The following is an 18,856-nucleotide window of genomic DNA, read 5'->3' as shown; positions in this document are numbered from 1 at the left end:
TGTACTATAAAACAAATCAATCAAAAATTTAATAACTCATCTATATTCACTACAACCAACTTAATTTAATAAAAAAAGTTTAAAACTAAATAAAATTTCGATACTTTAACCAAATAAACCAATATATAATTCATATAAAACATCATAGATAAAAATTATAAAAGTATTAAGTATGGCAATTAAGTAAATATGAAAACTAGGATTAGAGTTTACAACTTTATTTACAATAAATTATTAATCAAATATTGCAATCAAACAAAAATGTTAACAAAAACGTATAAATATAAAACTCTATTGTCCAAACGGGCTGAGCCCGAAAAGCCCGATTTTTCTGGACATATATATTTAACCCCAAGCCTGATGTTTTTCAGGGCCTGGTCGGGCCAGTCCGTGGGCTTTAGCCCTAATTGACATGCCTAGCAATCAGATTAGGAAACTAACATGTATATTATTTTGGACAAGGTGGCGTGAAAGTGACGCTATATGTGGGATCGTTCAATAAGTTTCTGAATATCTCTGGTGTTGTTGTTGCCTTGGTGGCTACACATTGCTTCAGCTACAAGCAAAATATGTGAGTGTTTCATAGTGCATGGGTTGAATGGTTCTTTATTATAATATCAAAATATAATCTTATTGAAGGCAATTAATAGAACGAACTCTTTGCACACGAATAATGAGAAGATCCATGTTACATGGAAACTAAATAATTAATCATCACATGATAGTTTCCAATTGGTCAACTACCGTGGCTCTCAATCTTAGCCACGATAATGTCTTTTATTCATTATTTCCAGATCATTTGAGTTAAGCCTTCTCGAAGAATAACTGGATAGTAGTAAATCATTATACATAAAGCAAAAACACTTTGATTCTCATTTTGAATTATTGATGGTACATCAAAGGTTACTAGCTCTTATATCAACTTAAACTCTGGCGGTCAATATTGTTAAACTTTCATCTGGTCATTGATGCCAATTTTTCGGTGAATGTTTTAGTAAATTCTCTAATGCTTACAACTTACAAGTAAGTATATAATAAAACCAAACCAAATCCAACTCAACTCAATCCCCGGTTGGTTTATTAAAACCGCCAAGCTGACGTGGCAATGAGAGGTCTTTCATGCCAGCAAAGGAATAACTCTCCTTGTCGTTTCGCCACGTGGAACCCTCTGACTTGCGCTTTCTCCACTAAACACTCAGCTTGGAAATCAACGAATTGGCTCAACGGAACCATCCTCATCCCCGCCGCGCAGAACGCTTCTTGCCACGTCATCATCTCCCCTCCTCTCTTATTCGCAGCCGTTTCGACCGCAGACGCGATTTTAGGTCGCAATACAAACGTTTCAATGATCTTCTTCACCAAATCACCACCACCACCTGCAACTGCGGCGTCGAGAGATTCAAACACCGTCGTGTAGAACTCTAAACCGCTAACGAACTCTCTCTGAAACGATCCAGCTCCTCCTGAGATTCCCGTCCAACAACCTTCGCTATCGACGAAGACGACGACCTCCGGTGAAACTCGCCGTAAATCATAAACGAAACCGGAGATTCCGTTTAAACGACGCAAGATCACCGGAGATATCAAAACGACGGTTCTCTCTCCGTCGACGAACCTAATCGATTTTAAAGATAACACCTCAAACGTACGCATCAGAACGAACTCGATTTGAAATTGGATCTCCAGATCCGCCGCGAACTGAGCTAAGTTCTCTTTAACGAGACGCGTCTCGACGGCGGAATCCTCCGTAACAACCGCCGTCACTCTTAAAAACCTGATCCCGCTGACCGATTTCTCGGCGATCTCTCTCATGAGCGACGCGTATTGAGCACCGAATCCGATTTCGAAATCAACGACGTGAGCGAACGGCGGCGAAGAAGAAGAAGAAGAAGATGATTGATGTTGTTGTTGCCGGGTTAAGGAATCGAGGATCGCTTGATTCGCCGTGAAATGAGAGAAGAGAGGGATCGGAGATACACCGGAGAACTCTTTGATTGCTCTGATCTTTTGAACGATATCGGACCATGAAGATAACCGGTTTTGATTCCGGTTTGTTCCGGTTATTAGAGAACCGAGAGCTTCCTTGAAGTAAAACGCTGCTCTCTCTAACGGCCTTCCCGTCGGAGACCTCAGACGTTGGTTGAGCCGTGACAATATCACCTGAGCGAGTTGTAACTCGTCCGAGTCAACATAATTCACAACTCGGATAAGATCTTCTACGAAATCGAGTCCTCCTCCACCTTCGTTGTTGAATCCGTAACCGTGACCTGCAGGAAACTCCGGGGGATGAAGCTGATCGGGAAAGATAGGAAGCAGTGGAGGATCGGCGGCGGTGGAGAAGTGAGGAGAAGATGGGAAATTAGGCTTGAGGTTATCGTCGTCTAAATCTAATTCTTTCATGATTGAATCCCAATCCATAGAACAACGCATCCCATGATCATCATCGTCTAACGGGAATTGATCGGAGACGAGGAGTGGTTTCTCCTCCGCGGTGGATGGGCTTGGGCTTGGGCTTCTACGGAGGTCAAGCACCGAAGTGGGTTCGTTAAAGCAAACGAGGTTTGAGTTACTGTTGGTGTCTGATGAAGCAGGGACTCTCATGTTTGAGGAAGGAGTCGTTTGTGAAAGTGGGAGGTTTTGAATTGTAATTGTTGTATTTTTATATCAGTGTAATGGTACTGTGGATATTTTTTAAATATTCTTTATTTATTTTTTTGCTTTTTTTTTTGTAAGTTGTATTGTATCACTCCTCTTATTAATTTTAAATTTTTAATCAAGAGATGTTCGACCTGCCTTCACTATGTTAATTTCTGATCAAAAAGACAAATTTTAAAAAGGGTAATGAAAAAGGGTTGTCAAAAAAGAAGGAAAAAAATAAAAAAAGTTGTGTACATATATATATATATATATATATAATTCATGAAGCTAAATCAGGAAAATAAAAGAATAAAGTTTTTGTGTAACCATAATATTGTAAAACTATTTGACCAAAGAAAAACTACCTAGTTATGAAAATCATATTGTTCAGTGTAATAGATAGATTTACTATAAAGTTTAGATCGCTATGGCATATCTATCACACATGATAACTCTAGTTCGAACTTCGAACAAACAAACAAGTGTACATGTTGTTTTAGCACAATTGCACTACATGCAAATTCTTCACTTTTAATTTATATCAAACGCTTGAGGCCAAATTGGAGAGCAGTGCAAATTTTAGGAATCATTCTGGTATATAGTCTTACGCGTTACAGCACAATATCATAGTTGTTTCCCATAACTTTTCATCAGCCATCTAAACCAAACCACAGCACAATATCATAATTGTTTCCCATAACTTTTCATCAGCCGTCTGTCTAAACCAAGCCATTTTAAATGTGATCATATTTTTAAACTAATGCATTAGTCAAATGTTCTAATATTGCCAGTCTATGACTATGAGTATTTTTTCAATTGATCTTCATAATTTCCACGTTAGATTAAGAATTTGGAGAAGTTTATTAGATTAGGGATGTACTTATCATTGAGTTTACATGCACCGACAACCCTCTTATGTAACTAAATAAATTAAGTTTATCATATATTCATAACCAACTTTAATCAAGGCTAAACAGTTTCCCAACATTCTGAAAAGCGTAAAATTTGAAAATTTAAATTTTGTATATATACTCCCTCCATATCATAGTAATTTATTTTAACATTTGTACACCCCCTATCAATAAATTACTTATTTATATTTTTTTTGTAATAGAAACATGATTTACTATCTGTACTTTAACAAAATTCAGTTAATAGTAAAACAAAATGCAAAATATAAAATGATCATAAAAGACTTTAAATCAATAAATTTAGCATAAAAAACTGAGAATCAAAAAAAGAAAATTCCTAAAACATCAATTATTTTGATACAAAGGAATATTGTTAACATATATTATTTAATTAAAATGAAATTTAAGGAAAACCTAGTCGTTTCCCTCTCCAAATAATAATATGGATGAAGTTCTTGATGCCTTTATATTATGATCTGAAAATCCTTGAAACTATTCCATAAGTGAGATTTTCACAAACTTTGTTTGTTGCTCAAAAGAGCACGCAAAATCTAGCATCTTATTTTCTTTTGATTATTATCTTTTTAATCAATCAAGCTGGTCCACATTAATTTTCCTTTGATTATTGTTTTTCTAAAACCATCTGTCCTACTCCTAACTAACTAAAACGGATAGCAAAATTTATATGAATCATTTCTTTGTATAAGAAACTCAGAAAGTACATCCCCCATTGGATGGATGTACACTTCATTTTGTTTTCCTTCTTTTTTCATTATCTTTCTCCATTATAAGTTCTTGAGTATGTTTTAGGTCATTCTTTGTATGTTATTAAAGCTTTAGTTATTTTTGTTTTTGGCACACCGAGTTTGTTTAGCAGAAAAAAAAAAAGAGTCAAATACTTAGGAAGTAAGGAAAACAAAGGAGATGGCCGATGATACACAACGCACATACGTTTCATTTAAAAGTAGAGAAAGCTTGAAGCTCACAAAAGCAATAAAGGTTGTTTTTTTTTCTTAGATTCTGATTTTATGTCATTCACACATATAAAAAAGATCGTTTTCGTTAAAATATAACGCAGAAAGGGAAAATTTCATAGAAAGATCGAGAAAGTTTTTTTAATTTTCAAGTTCATATATAGCGCTGTGCATATCTAAAAATAATGTCATTTAGATGGTTCAAAGTTCAAAATAGTGTCATTTAGATGGTGTTTGTTTAGCTTTCACGTAAAAAAGTAGGGTTTAAAACAGCAGACTACTTGACATTAATCAATCTGGTATCGAACCACAAATTATCATATGAACTCCTATAACGTTTATTTATTTCCTTAACTATTCGTGAATCTTGTCCACTTAGTTATACGTGATGACTCATGCATGTGTTACATAATTTTCGCTAGGTACATAAAAAAATATTTTGACTTGACTTCTAGTGTAACAAATCTTTTGAGTAAGTAAGTGGTTGCAAAGGGCAAGCAAAACATAAAAGTATAGTTGGGACTTGTGAGGAAGACCAATAATTTACATTTTTAATAGCTAACTACGTAACAATCGACACTATGTGCAGAATAAATCGATTTAAAGAAAATTATTATAAGTAAAATTATTAATTTAGAACCAATATTTGTTTGTGTTAAACATAATCTGTAACTAAAGTTTTTTTATTTATTTATTCAAAGCTGCGTTTTTCGTGTAAAAAATATGTTTCACCTGTGAAATCTTTAAATATGTAAGAAAAATTATTGATAAAATGTTACTATTTATTACAACATTTCTTTTGTGTGGTTTAAAAATCAAATTCATATCTTTTATGTTTTATTTTATAATCATAACAATTTTGCATGTTTCTTATGTAACCATAACAACATATACTAAATTACTCGGTAGTTTAATTAATTAATTTTATTATATGTTAGTAACATTCGGATTCTAAACTAAATTTTCTGAACATAATCTAATTTATTGATTTAATATTTGTGATTAGGCTATTTAAATCTTTTGAGTTAGTCGGTTTGTTAATATTTTCTATAAATAACGGATTATTACCAAAAAAACCATTATGAAAAAATTAATGAAATTTCAAAATCAACGTATTCGTGTAAGAATACATTTCACCCGTGAATTATATGAACGTGGTAAAAAAATATTTATAAAATGTTAAAATTTATGGAAATATATATTTTTGTGTGCTTTAAAAATCAAATTTTTATATTTATGGTTAATCGAGTAACTATAACAATTTTTCATAATCTAAGTTTAATTATGATTTTTTTGGGTACTAAGTTAATTTATAATGATAAGGATTATTGTCTCATTCTTTTTTAATAACACATAGATTAATTTACAATTAAAACGTATATTCCTATTCGGTTATCAATATTTCTATTTTTTTAATGAATAATCACACTAAATGTTGAGATTAATTAGTTTACATACTTAGATATATAAATAATCACACATCATGATATCCTCTAATTTGTTGTCATTTTTATATTTATTTATGAATATATAAAAATAAATATTTATTGGGAATTAAGTTTCCTTTAATGAGTTGGAGATAATTCAGGGGTAATATATTTCTTTTTATAATCAATTATAATAACTATTGAAAGCTTGTTATTTAAATTATTATGGAAATAATACTAACATAAAAAATTATGTTCTTATATGATTTTGTTAATAAGTTATATGTTTAATAAGTTAATGTTCTTTATTTTTATTAACTTTATATGTTTTTATAGCCTTTTTAGAATATTTTAAAAATAATATAAATTTGACTTGTATATTTGTAAGTAAATTTTAATGAAATTCTGACTTAAAATATTATGTAATTATTTAATTAGTTTTAATATTTGATATTTAAATTTGTGTGAGAATGGATGATAAATCTAAGTATTATTCAGTTAATTGTTTTTAAAAAAAAACTATAATGGCATGTTAATGTAATTAAGCAGAAAATTTAAAGATTTTTTGCTAAATGTGTCTCGAGCTCTCTGGCGGGTCGGCGGCAACACATTAGTTTTTTTCAAGAAAGTGTTTCTCTATTAATATACACGGGATGATATCTAATTAATCTTTCAAAACCGAAATTAGAAAGTTTTATCGTCGAATATTTCCTATCAATCTATGACATATGTTCATAACTCAGTCATGATCAAAATTTACACCTTTATTTTAATCTATTAGCGGTGTTTACAAATGGCACAAAACTTAGTCACAATTTTAAAATGTTTTCTTGATCGAACACTAGAAAAATATGGAATATTAGAAATAAACAATGAACTTTAACTAGAAAAAGGAGGAAAAGAGGTAGAGTGGAGTATCTTCAATCTCTTACAATTTGGAAAAGTAACACAATGAGTAGTCACATTCATAACATGCTTTTTCTTAGACATGGGGGAATCCTTTTGGAAGGTTGGATATAGGGATGGGCGTTCGGTTTTTCGGTTTGATTTCGGTTCGGTTTTTTCGGTTTATGATTTTTTTGGTTTTATAAAAATTGAATCATATAGAAACCATATGTAATTCGGTTTGGTAACGGTTCGGTTTTCTCGGTTTATGGCTTTTTTGGTTTTATCAAAAATGAAACCATATAAAAACCATACGTATAACGGTTTGGTTTGGTTTCGGTTTGGTCTCGGTTTTTAACGGTTATTCCATAGTTTAAAAAATAGATAGTTGATGCATAACTAAAAAATAAGCATACAAAATTAAATCTAAACACAATTCAAAAAAATAGAATACAAATATAGTTTTGTAAACCCAAATACTTAATTGAGATTTAAACTTTTAAAAAGTAAAGGCTACTAAAAAAAACCAGAAAAAAAAAACCAAGAAAAAAACTTGGAGATCAATAACTATAAGCCCAATATAAATTTATAAATTGAAAAAACTAATTCTATCTAATTATCTTAAATTTTTTATAAAAAACCAAAAAAACCATTCGGTTTTACGGTTTTTAACCAGACCAAACCTAAACCAAATGGTTAGTTAAAATAAAAACCAAATGGATTTTTAGACTTAACCATAACCAAACCAAACCATTTATTTCGGTTTGGTTCAGTTCGGTTTTTTGGATTTCGGTTTTTTTGCCTACCCCTAATTGGATATGTTTGGTATTTTAGTCTTTGCTCTAGTGTCTCGATTAGGGATATTTATCTAAATGGGGCTTTGTTCCAAGAAAACTTTGAAATTGGGTATTTCTATCTATACTTCTGGATTTGGGCATTTTTTGTGAAGCTAAAATACAATTTTAACCTTCTAACTTCTTCTTTCTTTTCTTCTTCGTTCCCTTCTTCTTTCTCTTCCTCCGACGAAACCGTCGCCTCCTCCTCCAACAACAACCATGGCTCCTCACCTCATCTTCCATCAACATCATCTTCGTCAATTCCTTGCCTCCAAAATACAAAACCGTTCCACGGCTAACACCAACTCAGATCCCATTAATTTAATAAATTCAATTTAATTTTGTTTGAGTGAAGAAATCTAAACCCTAAGAGGATACTATCTTGTGAACCCAAAGGATCGAATCAAAAATAATTATCAAATTAGAAATTCCGATCAACTTCATCTCATTTACCTGGATTTTATCATTATCAGCTCATCACCATCTCGTTCACTCATCGACATCGCAGATCAATAAAAAAAAGATTTCTTTTCCTTTTTTGAGGAGAGTAAAACTGTCTTTTTATCCAACTATAAATGCTCATTTCTGCAATTAGGGACAGAAGTTTCTAATTCAATAAAAATCTAGAAAAAAATGCCTTGTTCTTCTGTAATTAATCCGTCTCGATTATATTACTTTTTACACCTTTTTCATTCGTTTAATCTACTCCCTTTCACTCACATTTCCAACATTATATATTATCAACAATTACCCTTTCACACCTTTATTCTTAACCAAATATAATCGTTCTCTTCTATTTATATTCTTCCAATAATGTGTTCCTCCCCACTTGTGCTAGCATGCTCTACTTGACTTAGATCGAATTTATGCTTAGGTCATGATTAGTGTTAGTTTCAAATAAACATGATCACTAATCTGCAGTGCCAAATTGTATAAGAACTTAATCAAAACAAAGAAAAAATGTAAGAGCCTGAGCAAACATTTTTTTCTCTTTCTTTATTTTATACACGCAAAATACGCAGTTTTCTAAATCCATAAACACACCTCATGCATGCAACTACATTTATTCAGACGAGGCCCTCGGAAGTTATCACTACAGTATATGGGAAATGTTTCACAATTATAACATAATGGGCTGGACGCCTGGACCTATATATTGCTTTTCATACTTATCTCATGGTTATGTTACCTCTATTACACATATCATTAGAGATATTGCCACTAGGATCTATAAAAATATTCAGAGTACAAACGATAACGACCTCTAAAAAAAAAGGAAAAAAAAAATTCCAATTTAATTTGCTTAAAAATGTAGTTACCAATCACATGCAACTATCTTTTCTCGACGAGGTTATAATATTTTTTCTCGACGATGGTCATTCATGAATATTAAGATTAGTATCAAGAAATAATTCACCACGTGTCAAGGTAGTGATACACGTGTTCACTTATTAAGACATGTGTCCAAACACGGACCCGTCTGTGATCGTTGATAAAAGAGATGAAAAATCTCATTTGAGTATATGCAACAAACAATGTCGAGATCTACGTTACTTCCACTCTCTGTTTTTGTCTATCTCATCACCTTCCTCTGCACACAGTCTTTTCCCGACCAAAATGGCCTCGTCTCGTCGTCGTTTTCTTCCCCACTTCTGGTCAAGAGAGACCAACGCACGCCAATCGTTACGACTGAGTTCGGAGAGATATCAGCCGTTCAGATCGGTGATGGATACCATCTTCAGTTCATAACATTGGAGACAAACGCACTCTTGCTTCCTCTTCTTCTCCATTCCGACATGGTTTTATTCGTTCACACTGGTACGACTCAAGCTACTTATGTGTAACTTTGTTTCTCAAACTCTTGAGAGCTTCGCATGTATACTGAAACTGAACCAAATTCTTTGATACCCCCACAACTTATTTTATTTGATAGAAAAATTAAATAATTATAATGTAATTTAAAATTGATTGCTTATATCTAATTTGGTTGTAATCAAGATTGTATTATTTTTTATTAGGGAGTGGGACTTTAAATTGGGTGGAGGAGGAGAGCGAGAGGACGTTAGAACTAAGACGAGGAGATGTATACAGGCTACGTTCTGGTTCAGTATTTTACGTACACAGCGACTTCGAGAGAGACGAAGTTCAGGAGAAACTTACAGTTTACGCAATATTTGACGTGGGGAAGTGTTTAAACGATCTATGCCTTGGAGCCTACTCGAGTATTAGAGACCTTGTATTGGGTTTCGACGATAGTACTCTCCGGTCAGCTTTTGCGGTACGTTTCTGCTCGCTAGACTCATAAATGTACACATGACCTGATTCTATTTGTGGTTGTTGTTTCACTGATTTGTGTTTCTTTTTACGATATGGAAGGTTCATGGGGATGTTTTGAGGAAGATAAGAGGCGCTGCGAAACCTCCATTGATCATAAATGCTCTGCCGAAAAACAGAACACAAGGCTCGGAGGAGGATAAGTGGAAATCACGGCTTGTTAGGCTCTTTGTCGGAGTTGAAGACGTGGCTGATCATTTGGCGATGAAACCAATCGTTGATGCTAATAAGAAGAAAAGAAGAACGTTCAATGTTTTTGAGTCTGACCCAGACTTTGAGAACAACAACGGTCGGAGCATAGTGGTAGATGACAAGGATTTGGATGCTTTAAAGGGTTCACGATTTGGGGTTTTCATGGTCAATCTAACTGAGGTTAAGGCACTTACAACTAATACCATATTGCCTTGGTTTTGACATCTTGTCTTTTTTTGATGTGACTTAAAAATGAATTTTGTAGGGATCAATGATGGCACCTCACTGGAACCCTAGTGCTTGTGAGATATCGATTGTATTACAAGGGGAAGGCATGATTCGGGTGGTTAACCAACAGTCGTTGTCTTCTTGCAAGAACAATAGCAATAGCGAGAGATTCATGGTTGAGGAAGGAGATGTTTTTGTTGTGCCGAAGTTTCATCCTATGGCTCAGATGTCTTTTGAAAACAGTTCATTCGTATTCATGGGGTTTAGCACTTCAGTAAAGACGAACCACCCTCAGTTCTTAGTAGGGCAAAGCTCGGTTCTGAAAGTGCTGGACAGGGAAATACTTGCTGTGTCTTTCAACTTGAATAATGAGACAATTAAGGGATTGTTGGAAGCTCAAAAAGAAAGTGTGATATTGGATTGTGTGTCTTGTGCGGAGGGAGAGCTTGCAAAGCTTACCAGGGAGATTGAAGAGAGGGAGAGACGTGAAGAGGAAGAAATTGAGCGAAAAAGGAAAGAAGCAGAGGAAAGGAAAAGAGAAGAGGAAGAAAAGAGGAGGCGTGAAGAGGAAGAAGCTGAGCGTAGAAGGAAAGAAGAGGAAGCAAGGAGAAGAGAAGAAGAAAGGAAGAGGGAGGAAGAGAAGAGGAGACGTGAAGAGGAAGAAGCTGAGCGTAGAAGGAAAGAAGAAGAGGAAGCAAGGAGAAGAGAAGAAGAAAGAAAGAGAGAGGAGGAAGAAGCTAAAAGACGAGAGGAGGAGCGAAAGAAACGTGAGGAGGAAGCAGAAGAGGCAAGACAGAGAGAAGAAGAAAGGGAGAGAGAAGAAGAGAAAGCTAAGAGGCAAGAGGAAGAGAGGAGAAGACGTGAGGAAGAAGAAAAAGAGGCGAGGAAGAGAGAAGAAGAAAGGGAAAAAGAAGAGGAGATGGCAAAGAAACGAGAGGAAGAGAGGCAGCAGAGAGAAAGAGAGGAAGTGGAAAGGAAAAAACGTGAAGAAGAAGCGAGGAAAAGAGAAGAGGAGATGGCGAAGAGACGAGAGGAGCAAGAAAGGAAGCGACGCGAAGAAGAAGAGATGGCGAAAAGACGAGAGCAAGAGAGGCAGAGGAAAGAGAAAGAGGAGGTGGAGAGGAAGAGACGTGAAGAGGAGGCTATGAGGAGAGAAGAAGAAAGAAAGAAAGAAGAAGAAGCGGCCAGAAGAGCTGAGGAGGAACGAAGGAAAAGGGAAGAAGAGATGGGGAAAAGACGAGAGCAAGAGAGGCAGAGGAAAGAGAAAGAGGAGATGGAGAGGAAGAGACGTGAAGAGGAGGCTATGAGGAGAGAAGAAGAAAGAAAGAAAGAAGAAGAAGCGGCTAGAAGAGCTGAGGAGGAACGAAGGAAAAGGGAAGAAGAAGAAGCAAAGCGGAGATGGCCGCCCCAGCCACAACCACCCTTCAGTACCGTGGGAAATATGGCGGGTGTGTCTTAAAGCATGGAAACTTTCGTTTTTATATTTTCTTGAGTGTTCGTTTTGGTAAATCTGGGCATATATATGTTTATGATATAAACTTTGATGTTTCTGACATGTGACAAAGGATGAGATTGTGACAAAGTGGGCTTTGAGTTGTATTGTGAGATGTTTGGTTGTACAAGCCGTCCTTAATATTATGAGACAATTCTCACATAGGTTAAGCTAAGAATGGTTTTTTCATTCTATTGAACTCGAAATGTTTTGTCGCTAATATACATCAAATTTCATCGATCGTAAACTTTTATTGCAAACATGTGTTGTTTCGTAACGTTGCTAGACCATTCAATATATATTTTTATCATGAGAGAAACCGTTTCTGGACTGATAAGGATTTATGAGAGTTTCATTATGTACTCACGTTTACTTATCTTTAGAAGGCTGATGCGTTTCATTTTTTTAATTTTAACTCGATCCGTTACGAATATCTTGTATTAGTTACTCTATACATTTCTAACTCTATAAGTGGGGAGTATATCCTAGCAAATTAAATCATCTCACTAAGAATTGACCCTATTTTTTTATGAAAGAAGTAAGAAAGATACGGTGTTAATATTCAGCTCTTGTCCTTTAGAGCAACTCCCAATTGCGGATGTCAAATGCCCCCCTCCCTAAATTCAAATATTGATAATTATTAGTGTATTTTTATAAGATTTTAGTTAAATAATTAGGCAAATCACATTTTGACCCCCCCCCCCTAAAATTATCAAATTTACATTACAAACTTATTAATTATACAAAAATTTATATAACAACCCTCCTAAAATTATAAATTTTATATTACAAACCTATCAATTAAAAATATATATATATATATATATATATATATATAATTAAGAGTGACACCGCTGAGCTTCTCATTGAAATAGGCCACCGGTTTACCACCTTGTGATAGGACAACCTCAATGCCAATGCCGGATGCGTCGCATTCCATCTCAAAGATCTTGTTGAAGTTAGGTAGGACAAAGAGAAGGGCTAGAATCAGACGCTTCTTAAAATCCTTGAAAGCTGGTACTTCTACCAAATGTTGTATCTTTCTATAACTTTAGATCTGTTTATATTTATGACCCTTTAAGATTTTCTCCTGGATTTTCTACTGGCAACTCCAACGAGAGTTGCTGAACAATAATTGTAATGAATAAAAAAAATATATTAGAAATGTAGGAAGTAGAAGATATAGGAGTTCCAAAAGTTCTCTTTAGACTATGTGTATTGATTAGTTTCTCACCAAGTTTCTCATTAGCAAAGGAATTAATAAAATATAAGAAAATAATTTTTTATTGTAAAAGTTTCTCAAAACTAAAAAGAAAGTTTCTCAAAGATTCCAAATGAGAATCAATCTCAGCTTTTATGAGAAATTCTCATAAATAAAAAATATTATACTATATTTTATTATTTTTTATTTTAAGTGAAAAATTTGTGAGAAACCTCGATATAATTGCTCTTATTGAAAGGATTATAAACTTTTTCGGCACATGTATTATTATTACCGGTCTAGTCTTATTAAAAAAACTAAAATATTGTTATATAATAAACTATTTTTATTTTTATTTTTATTTTTATTATTTTAACTGTTGTAGGTGATCTTAAAAAGCATTTTGTCACAATCTTGTCGTTTCATTTTACCGAATATTAAAATTTTACTGGTTATTCTTCCATTTTGACTGAATATTAACATTTTACTGAATCCATCTAGTTTTTGTAAAAAAGCAGTTTTTATCCTTTTTTTTCTACAAATATTATTTTCAGTAAAATGAAAGTTGAGGTGTATTATAAAGAATTTAGAACTATAGATTGTCCATGCATGACTTTGATTAAACGATATATGGTGGTTGAATGTGTTATAGTTGTAAAAGAAGTTATTAGATAAATACCATAATTTATATAAACATTTGACAAAACTAAGCAAAAACTAAGCAAAGCATAAGCAAAAAGAAAAATACATACGATGATAACAAATAAAAGCCAAAAATAAAAGTTGTGGGTTCATATTTAAGACAATAAATTTAACCAAGTAGTAACTTTTTATTTCTAAAACTTTTCTCCCCATCTCTCTAAACAAAAAGTTTAGACTTCAGATCTACTTTGCTTACCTCTTCGGTTGCCTTTCGGTACTGGAGAAGGTGTCAGTTTTTTCCCTTTTAGCTAATCTCCTTCTGTCTTCGTCTCGTCTCCTTCTGCAAGGTGGTCCCTCCTCTTCGGTTTGGTCTCTCTGGGAGGTGATTTTTGGTAAGTTTTTCGGCGCGTGAAGCGGAGTCTTGTCTGGTGGTGGTTGATGGTGAAAGTTCGGTGAAGTTGCTTGAGGACGGCATCAAATCCGTGGTTATATCTGGCAGATCGGGTTTGGCATCTCCGTGTGTCGGTGTTTCCTACTGACGGGTTCGTTGGCTTTGGTGAGCAGTGAGAGTTTGGGGTTTCTTCGGTGAAGCTCCACTGGTTTGGTTATGGTGTTTTCACCAGATTTTGACCTCTCTCCTTCCAGCCGAGGCGGTGCTTTGCGGTTAGGGTGTGGTCGCGTTGATAGGTAAGATTTGGCGGCTTCTTATTTGGCGGGCAGAGAAGCTTTTAGATCAAGCCACTTGGCCACGGTGGAGCTTTCTCGTGGTTCATCCGTCAAATTGGAGCTGAGGTTGCTGTGGAAGTCGGTGGGAGTTAGGAGGGTTTTGTTGCGCAGTCGCGGTGGTTAACCAAGAAGGTTGGCATCTTATGGGCTCTAGTGGGGTTTGGTTTATGGTGGATGGATTGAGCCATCATCTCCTATACACCGCCACGATTCTTGCTTCCACGGACCGGATTGGAAGAGTCTCTACCTAGAGGATGTGGTGTTACCATCGAAGCCTGTGCCAGTACAACTCCCGGCAACCGCTTCAACAACTGCGCCAGCAAGCCCGCTAGGTTAACATCTCCACTAGGAGCTCCACCTACTGAGACCCCCACACCTGCAAGTCCAGCACAACCAACCAACCCGACACCGACATCGCCCACACCAGCTTCATCGGCGCTTACAGCCCCATCGGCACCACCACCGGTCACACTCACAGATCCCTCCTGGAATGCCTGCGACTCGTCGACGCCCTCAACTGTCAAACTCTGGTCCACAGTGGTCAGTAGCAACTGGACCTTTGCTATTATCATGACCACGTCCGCGTCCACGACCAGCAACAACACCACCTCTAACCATCTACATTACCAAGACAGAAGGCCATACAGTTCAAACCGCATACCCAAACACACAACTTGCTGTGGAATCTCATTGAAGGCTCGAAGAGGACGATACTAGGACTCCATACCACATGCAAATTGACTAACTACTCATAATTAATTCCATCACACAACATCATGCATCAAGCAACATGAAAATAATTCAACCAATTAAATTCCTAAACTGTTCTAAACCATCCATTAACCCGCCCTAGAACCATAAGGGCTCAGATACCAAACTGAAACAACCCGACCTGTTTTTTTATAATAATAATATAATTAAACATCTCATACTACTTAATTAACCAACAAAATAAACATTACTAACCAACCATGATACCAATAATTAACCAACATCCAATAACATGCACAACGAAAACATAACTCATAACCAACTCCAATAAAACATCAAAACGATATCATTCCTAACCAATGGTTAGCAACCATTCTAATCAACAAACTAGCATACTTCTATAAAAGGTTCCAACAACATATAAACATAACCACAACACAATAATTGAGATCCTAGATCATCCTCCTCCTCATCGCCATGATTTCACGTCACATACCTGCACACCACAAACAACAATTGAGATGCGTGAGTATTATCACAAATACTCAGTGAGGCGATCCTCCCATCTACTGGGCTATACACAGAAGCGAAAAGACAAACACAAACGATACACAAAACAAGCAAATCAGACAATACTGAAGACATCCATGATTTTGCGACCTTGCGTTGACCGACGCAACACTTGCATCGACCGATGCAACATCTTTGCGTCGACCGACGCACTCCTTGCATTGATCGATGCAACCTCCAAATTCCTAGCTGCGTTGACCGATGCACTCCTTGCATCGACCAATGCAACATCCATTGTCTCCATCAAATCCTTAACTGCATCGACTGATGCAGTCGCGCGAAACATCGCCGAACACGATCTCCACCAACTTATCTTAGCTCCGTGATGCCGAATACATCCTCCAAAGGCCACAAAACTCAAGGCAAACACTCACAAACAACCCCATAAGCAATCAATACCCAAAAACACACAAAACACACATTTCATCGTTTAGATCAGCCATGTTCACGCAATCACCTTGATTTACAAAGAAAAGGACGAAGAACGCCAAGATCTCAGCCTTCTAGAAACCTCCAAACGTCCCTCCAAGTTCATATATCCCTTTCCACGGACAAATCCCTCCAAAAACAGGCACAAAAGACTCACAAAATGATTTTACTGAGATTTCTCTTTCTCTCAACTTTCAGAAACAACAATACTCAAAACTTGACCTTAAGCGTTGAATTGCTCTTATATACATGAGTCCTAGGGTTTACACATCAAACTGCGTCAAACCGGAAAAACTAGAACTAACCCGAACACAAATCGTACTTTGCATCGACCAATGCACAATCTGCATCAATCGATGCACACCCAAAACCAGAATTCTGGTTTATGGGCGTTATAATACTAAATAAAATATCAAAACAGGTAACCTATTTTTTCCATAAAATCGACATCTACTTATAAAATATTTGTAAGATGCTAAGAAAAAAATAATGCTTGTGGATCATATTATATAATGGAACGGGTTAGTGTTTACATCAATACAATTTTATAGTTTTTATGGGTTACTCTACTAAACACACATAATATTTTAACCGGATATAAGGTGAGTTAAATGAGATCTGCTATACCAATATTAAACCTCCACATCACACTCATACGCAAAATTGTATTAATTTTTTACAATATAGACTAAAAGTATATTATATTATAAATTTTACATTGTGCATAAAAATTACGAATACTAGTTTATAATAATTAAATTTCACATGATAAAAAATTTGGATATACAAGAAACAAACAATTATGTCTATATTCATATAACTTGTATTTTACTAGGAATTGAACCCGCGCGATTTCGCGCGGGAGCTCATTTTTATAATACATGTTAGGCTAAAGATGATATAGTACACATGTTGAATTGTTCATTTATATAAGTAAAGTATTTTTTTTTATATTTGAAATTTTTTATTATTATATTTTTATATAATAAAATGATCAATTTGTTATGTAATGTGTTTTCATGTTGACTGATGATATGGTTCTTGTTGAAATGATCATTTATATTAGTATAGGATGTTTTTTTAATAAATGGTCAATTCAAATATATCATTTAAGTATGTTTTTATATTAAATGAAAAATTAATATAAACATTAGTTTGGTCAAAAGGAAAAATTACATAGACATTACAATATAAATATATGTGGTTTTATAGTACACAATTTATAAGTTCTTTTCTACTTTTTAATTATTTTAGAATGCATATAATACAATTACAGTTGAGAGAATAAATAGTACAATTACATCATAATTAGTTTAATTTACAACATAAGGTAATTCAAATCGACAATTTGGGCAGGTATGATGTTTTTGAAACCATCTAAGAAGACATTCCTGGTCAAACTCATGTCCACATGGTAATCGTAAGAGTGTTTGTTCCGAAGCATATTCTTGAAGACATATAACACATGTGTTATTTTTGTAGTTTTGGTTTCTCCCGTCTGTTGTGTAAATGAACCTATGTAAATGGTTAATTGCTTCTTGAGTAGTTGGCCTTTGTAAAGGTTGACTTGATTCAAAGGAATCCTGTATAGCAAGTTGCCCCGCAATGTCTTCATTGGAAGTGAATGCTCTTTGAAAATTCACCGTCAATGTAAAAGTTAGAATGCTTGAGCTTGGATAGTTAACCAAAGACATGAGCTCCTTTGCAGTAAGAACAAGACTTCTTAAAATAGTGTTTGCTTCGGAAAATTGTACACCTTCATCGATGAGCGAGTTAAAGAAATCATCTTTATTCACAGATGAGTCTTAACTCTTTGAGTAACTATCTGTTCTTCTGAACGTAGGCGATTAATGATAGTGTTGTAAACAAATGTTTTACCTGTTCCACCTGGGCCATATAGAAAGAATAACCCACCTTGTTTATTTTGTACTGAACTAATAACAGCCTCATAAATTTGCCTTTGTTGAGCATTTAATAATGGAAATTGAGACAGGTGCTCAACGTTAAGTTTATCAATGTCATAACTCTTTTCCTCGCTTATCATTGAGTTTGATAACCTTGCTATTAAATTGTTGTCTAACTTTGGCATTCCAGGAAAATCAATAAGTGACCGATCATAACGTCTAAGAAACAACTCAATTTCCATTAAAGTATAACTCTGCATTTCCTCATCACTTAAGTTTAATTTTCTAAAATTAAACAATTTTATTTGTTCGAAATTATGTCGTCACTTAAATCTTTCCAATGGGCATTCCATAATTTTAAAGGATTTGTAACTTCACAATGAACTAAAAGCATTGTAAATAAATTACGTAGTTGATTTGCTGTAGCCCATAGAGAGGCTTCTTTCATCGCTTCATGCCACTCTTCATCTCCTTCTAGAAGTCCCATAGCTACACATGCATCTTTAAATGATATATGAGTTATACCATCAACTGTAAGAATATCTTCGTAACATGTCGGACCTTTTATATAATTTATTATCATACGAAGATAATACAATTCACCAGAAGCAGGATGAACATTATATATTCGGCCAATTGAAGTACCAATTTTTCGTTTATTCCAACTGCAAGAACTTTTGTTCCATACATATTTGGTAGGAAACTGAACATATGTTAAATTACGAGCTTCGGGATCCTTCTTGTTAGTCTCTAACCA

General features: G+C 34.7%; 2 protein-coding genes across 2 annotated transcripts; one reads left to right on the top strand and one right to left on the bottom strand.

Moving 5' to 3' along the window:
- Window positions 1-850: 850 nt before the first annotated feature.
- On the bottom strand, window positions 851-2,793 carry LOC104767213 (scarecrow-like protein 15). The gene has a single exon (XM_010491256.3). It carries the CDS (start codon window positions 2,599-2,601, stop codon window positions 1,081-1,083), a length of 1,521 nt encoding a protein of 506 aa, XP_010489558.1. The 5' UTR covers window positions 2,602-2,793; the 3' UTR covers window positions 851-1,080.
- Window positions 2,794-9,193: 6,400 nt separating this feature from the next.
- On the top strand, window positions 9,194-12,078 carry LOC104767212 (vicilin-like seed storage protein At2g18540). Its single transcript, XM_019240573.2, has 4 exons — window positions 9,194-9,488; window positions 9,689-9,948; window positions 10,047-10,376; window positions 10,462-12,078. Exons 1-4 carry the CDS (start codon window positions 9,194-9,196, stop codon window positions 11,881-11,883), a joined length of 2,307 nt encoding a protein of 768 aa, XP_019096118.2. The 3' UTR covers window positions 11,884-12,078.
- Window positions 12,079-18,856: the final 6,778 nt, after the last annotated feature.

This window comes from Camelina sativa, chromosome 19 (genome assembly GCF_030686135.1).
Source record: "Camelina sativa cultivar CO46 ecotype springtype chromosome 19, ASM3068613v1".
NCBI classification, from domain to species: Eukaryota; Viridiplantae; Streptophyta; class Magnoliopsida; order Brassicales; family Brassicaceae; genus Camelina; species Camelina sativa.
This window is presented reverse-complemented; position numbering and strand designations above follow the sequence as displayed.